Raw genomic sequence first — 5,579 nt, 5'->3', positions numbered from 1 at the left:
ATATATATATATATATATATATATATATATATATATATAAAGATAGAGAAATAGATATACACACACACACACATATATATACATACATGTATATACATACGTACACTACACATATATATACATACATACATGTATAAGCACACACACACACCTTCTCCAATATGTAACGAAATGCTTTCTTGCTTCTTTGCCTTTTAATTGTATATCATTCATCTATTTCAAATAGAAAGAAAATTTAAATTTTCTTTCTATTTGAAAACTGGTTACGAAACAAGTGTAGTTGTTTTATTATCATTATCTTATGATATTTACTTTGTATTATATTATACTTGTTTATTGTGCTTTTACTTATTAATTTTTCTATATGTGACTGTGGATTTTCATCGATGAGTTCATGAACTTTGGTTCTTTTCCCTAAAACTATATATATACATATATTTTATACTGTGAAACTTAATTTAATTTTTAATAAATTGAATTTAATTGAGTTTTTACCTGTAAATTTGGATTTTTATCCCTAATATTATATATATATATATATATATATATATATATATTAGTTTGGTTTGGATTTTGTGGTTATTAGTTCAGTAGTCTCCAGTGGGTAATTGGTTAGCGGTGTAATGTGGGAATACAAATAAATATTCCTATTTTATCATCCCCTCACATGATTAATAGCTACATGTTATGCAGTGAAGGAATATAATAAATGAACATGAATAGACAATGAGAGTTCAATACATGTCACAAATGTTTCAATTGAATGCCAACTTATTTGCAGTTCGTGTATCACATTAGCTAAATTCATCAACCACTCCCTAATGTTTCTGAAATGCTTGAGGGAAAGGCTGGTAATTTTTGCATATGTAATACACTGATTGCAAACAAACTGCTTGGGCACTAAAACATTTGTGCCATGTTTTATTACTCATTCATCTATCTATTGATATATATACACACACACATATACTTTATTAAAAGTAGCAAAAATATCACAAAAACTGTTACTCAGAGTTTCACGTTGCTCTCCTCAGACAATTTTCTTCAGATTCTAAACAAAACTGTCCAATGAACAGGAACGCGAAACTCTGAGTAACAGTTTTTGAGATATTTTTGCTGCTTTTTAATAAAGCATATTACTCTACCTCTGGAATTTGAGTACTATTTTTTTCCCTTGTTATGTGCTTACAATGGTGTGTGTGTATGTATATATAATATAAAATAACCTATTGGAACCTTCCAAGTGTAGCAAGATAAATTTAATCAGTCATACTCGAGGAATGTTAGCTTTACACACTTGGAAGATTCTTCAGCATGAAACCATTCGGTAACATGAACTGGCTGTTATGAGACTAAATTTATAACATTGTATAAATAGTATACCCACTCTTTTACCAAATATACGAATGCATGTTTCTTTTTCTTCTGACTTATTAAACACTTATAGGTGTATATGTGTGTGTGATCGAGAGTGCGTGTAAAATACCCAGCTGTATATTACACGTATGCATGCAGTGTGATAACAATATCAGCTCTTCCAGGTTTGGACTCAATTTCAATCACTAAAACTCAGGTCTAGTACTACAACACGACCATTCGAAATACTCGAAATGGGTGCCAAATATCTATTGAATCATATTCTACAGTCTTAAAAAGAGGAAAAGGAAGATCACTGATATAATCTTAACGAGGATGCTGGCAAAAAAAAAAAAAAAAAAAAAAAAAAAAAAAAAATGGGATGGTCACAGCTTGAATGTCATTGACCATAGATTTGCTCATTCAGAACAGTCCCGGGATTAAACAACATTCCATTATAATTCCATTCACTCTCAGTACATGACTGGTATTTTATCAACCACGAAAGGGGAAAGACAAATAAGACCTCGGTGGGATTTGAAATCAGAATGTTATGAGTCATAATAAGAGCTTAGACATTTTCTTCTACGCTCTAGTGATTATGCCTTGTTTATGAAGTACAACAGAAGTGCATCAGGTGAGAAATTGAATAACTTCTTACCTTCCGTGACTTTCTCCAGACGTAATACTTCTTCGGGGCTGATGTTGCCCCTCCTGGCCAGTTCCTCCTCACCCAGTAAGGGCTCACTACAGTCTCCGCCATTACTACCAGTCGTCGCCGTCCCCTTCTTTGATTGTGTATGATGTGTTTGTTGCTGGTGGTTGTCGTGTTTGCTCTTCACCTGCCGACTCAAGAAGCTGCCTGATTTCTTCTTATTTCCAGTCGCCGCCGTTGCTGCCGCCGTGGTGGTGGCACCAGCCTGGTTGTTCATCATCATATTGTTGTTCTTCCAACAACACCCCAACCTTCTCTCTCATACACACGTCTCTTGTCTTTTTATCTCTCTTTTTTTTCTTACTCTCTGCCTATTGTCAAGAATTCTCTTTACACTTAGTCTATTTCTACCTAGTTCCACTCTCTCTTATCGCTCTATCCCTTCGCCTTATGTGTGTGTATTAGTATTTCCCTGAATATGTGTCCCCCCCCTCTCACGTTTTCTATTTATTTTCCTCTTCGATCTTGTTTCTTTTCTGTGAAAGATTTCGTGATTCTTTTGTCATAATTCAATATATATATTTGATATATATAAATACGTAACAATAATATCTCTCACACAATTACACATACATAACACCTAGGTGCGTGTATGTGTGTATTTACATTTTACCGCGGTCTTGCTATCTCTTTCCTCCTCTTCAACCCCTCACTTCAAATTATCAGTCTTTCTCTCACACTTTCCCCCCAACTTACTCTCTTTTCATCACTCTTTCCTCCCCTTCTTCCTCCAGGCTCACTAACAACAAACGGTGAAAGCAGCCCAAATGTCCCCTATTCGTTATTATTAACGAGTTTCACACCAAACGTTTCAATCTATGCACACGTAAAATAAAGGTTATAAATTCACGTAGCAAACATACTCGTGATGTCAAATAGATAAATGTAGCATAAAATGCTGTTGTGTATTATATATATGCATGCTGTGTAATGAATCTACACAACCAGTTGGCTTCATATTGCAATGAAAGCATATATTCAGTTATGTTAAAGGTACATACAAGAAAATGTATACAATACATATCACCACACGTACCATAAGATAATGTATATTCATATATACTCAGTCATGTTAACAAGATTGGTATATGTTAATTATATGACAAAACGTTCTTGTTACTAAACATACATATAAATATATGCAACAATAGGTGTATATATAAAACACAAATAAATATACATACACGTGCGTGTTATAAGAGAATGTACATATATATATATATATATATATATATATATATATAGCTGTTTTACGTGTTGTAAATATGGACTATTTTTCTTTGTTTTCTAAACGTATGCATTAATATTCGTCTTGTAGGTCCTTCCTTTTTCTCTCTGTATATATGTATGTATTTACATATCCATTCATCCATCTATCTAGTGTCTTGTCCACATCACTTTATCCCATAATGATGATACAAAAAGTATAGGTGGATCCTTTCCACACAACATAGTCAAAGTGAACATCTTTCAAGATTGTGTGAGTATATAAATTCTTCGCTGTGTATATATCTTGTATATGTATATATGCTTGAATATTAAATTTGTTCTAGCCTGTGTAGAGGGTTCGGTTCGTGCAAACACACGAATATGTGCAGTAAGCAACAGTCAGTAGACAATCCAAGAGATCCCTAGTCCTTCACCTCATCAGACAAACATTAACAGTCGTCATGGTAGTCTGTTGTCGCTGTTACTAAGAGGACTCTCACTTTCACTTCCTCTCTCACTAAATCTCTCTCTCCTTTTCTCACTTTATTTCATCCCCCCCTCTCTCTCACTAAATCTTACTTTTTGAATTCTCTCTCTCTCTCTCTCTCACTTAGTTTTACTCTTTCATTTTTTTTAACCCTCCCTTTGTTTCTCTTTATGTGTTTTTTTTATTACCTCCTACCATCTCTCTATTATTCAGTCTTACCATTTTTATTCTCTTTCTTTCATTTATCTTGTAGCTGTTACACTTTCTTTCTCACATTCACTTTTAAATACATCCCCCCCCCCAACAATGCTTTTCGCTTTCTGTTTCACTCTTTCTTTTCTTTATGTCTCTCTCTCTCTCTCTTCTACTCACTTTCTTGTCTTTCTTGATTGGAATCAGTCCCTAATTGACTTATGAACCTAAAATACTAAACAACTATATTCCCTTGCTTTTGGCCTCGTTCAAGGAATTACGTATTTTGTCTCCCACACACATGCATACGAATACATAAATACATACATACACACACACACGTGTGTGTGTGTATGTGTGTTATACACCTTTTGTCTTTTGTTTCAGTCATTGGACTGCGGCCATACTGGAACACCAATTTGATGGGCTTTAGTCGAACGAATAGATCCCCACCAGGACTTATATACACACACACACACACAAACATGTATGTATACACATGTATGTTTATATGTAGGTGTAAACACACGCCACGAAAATTCTGGAATAAATAAATAAATTGAGTGGAAATCGAAGCGGTGAGTGTGTTAGTTAATAAGGCGTAAAGACGAAATGACTCTCCCCGGTGACAATATATAAAAAGAGAAAGACAAAAAAAAAATACAAATTTCTCCGATGTTAATCTTTCTCTTCAAGTTTTACAGTCTGTTCTTCCAACCAGCGCTCCATGCCCAGCTTTTTCTTCTATCAACTCTCTCTCTCTATCTCTCTCTCTCTCTCTCTCTCTCTCTCTCTCCCCTTCCAACACACATTCATTCATTCATTCATTGACTACCTCTTCTCTGATGTCATTCTGCACTTGCTCCGACTCTGCAGTCCGCCATACATCATTTAGAACTCTTTCCTATATTAACTTTTGTCGCTATGACTCTCTTCCTCGTTTTGTTTTGTTTTCTGGGGTTTTAAAAAAATCTTCCCATCAATCCAACTCTACAGCTTGTGATGTCCGGTGCCACAGGTTGTATGGAGACAGTAAGTGTTGCGTAGGAGATATGTCTAGAGTATTTACTATTTGTTGTCATCTTTCTCACTTGCAAGTATTGCGTATGCGTGTGTGTTTTATATATGCACACAAACGACAACAACGTGAAGCCTACTTGCTGGATGAATCCGGAGATTATTTAAAACGAAAGTAGATTATGATTCCCAGTTATTACCTTGTGTTAAACTGACAACAGAATTGGAAGCAGTCCAATAGATAGAAGAGTGGTTCTTTACAACAGACTGTGCCACTGAGAGATCCTCTGGAGAATGAAGAAGAGAATGTGTGCGTGTGCGTTGTATTTTTTGGGGGGTGAGAGAGGCAAGAGGAAAGCTTGGTGAGTGTTTGTGGACGGAGGAATGAATTGATGTTGCTGAAAGGGGTACGGAACCAGCAATGATGCGGCGGGGGTAAGCCAGCACATACTGTCAAGCCCGCTGCTGGCGGCTGCTTTCTATACCTTGAGCCGAGCATAGGACGGGGCTGCTCGCTTTTTTGAGCTGGGAAATGAATGGAATGCCTGGTGTGTGTCTTGTTGTGGCTACCCACGCCTATGGGGAGTTTAGGCCTTGGTATAT

The 5,579-nt window shown here is 35.7% G+C and overlaps 1 protein-coding gene across 2 annotated transcripts in view; it reads right to left on the bottom strand.

Moving 5' to 3' along the window:
• The window catches only part of LOC106872876 (protein unc-119 homolog B), a 37,379-nt gene extending 33,573 nt beyond the window's left edge, over window positions 1–3,806 (bottom strand). The window contains exon 1 of one of the 2 annotated variants that reach the window (XM_014920024.2): window positions 2,018–3,806. In XM_014920024.2, the coding sequence (XP_014775510.1) occupies window positions 2,018–2,294 (277 nt within the window). In that variant the 5' untranslated portion in view covers window positions 2,295–3,806. The remainder of the gene's footprint in view (window positions 1–2,017) is intronic. The other variant, XM_014920023.2, reaches the window with a different exon arrangement.
• Between the last annotated feature and the right edge of the window lie 1,773 nt (window positions 3,807–5,579).

The sequence above is a fragment of the Octopus bimaculoides genome, chromosome 25, assembly GCF_001194135.2.
Source record: "Octopus bimaculoides isolate UCB-OBI-ISO-001 chromosome 25, ASM119413v2, whole genome shotgun sequence".
Lineage (NCBI taxonomy): Eukaryota > Metazoa > Mollusca > Cephalopoda > Octopoda > Octopodidae > Octopus > Octopus bimaculoides.
The sequence above is the reverse complement of the archived record's forward strand: the minus strand, read 5'-3'. Positions and strand labels throughout refer to the sequence as shown.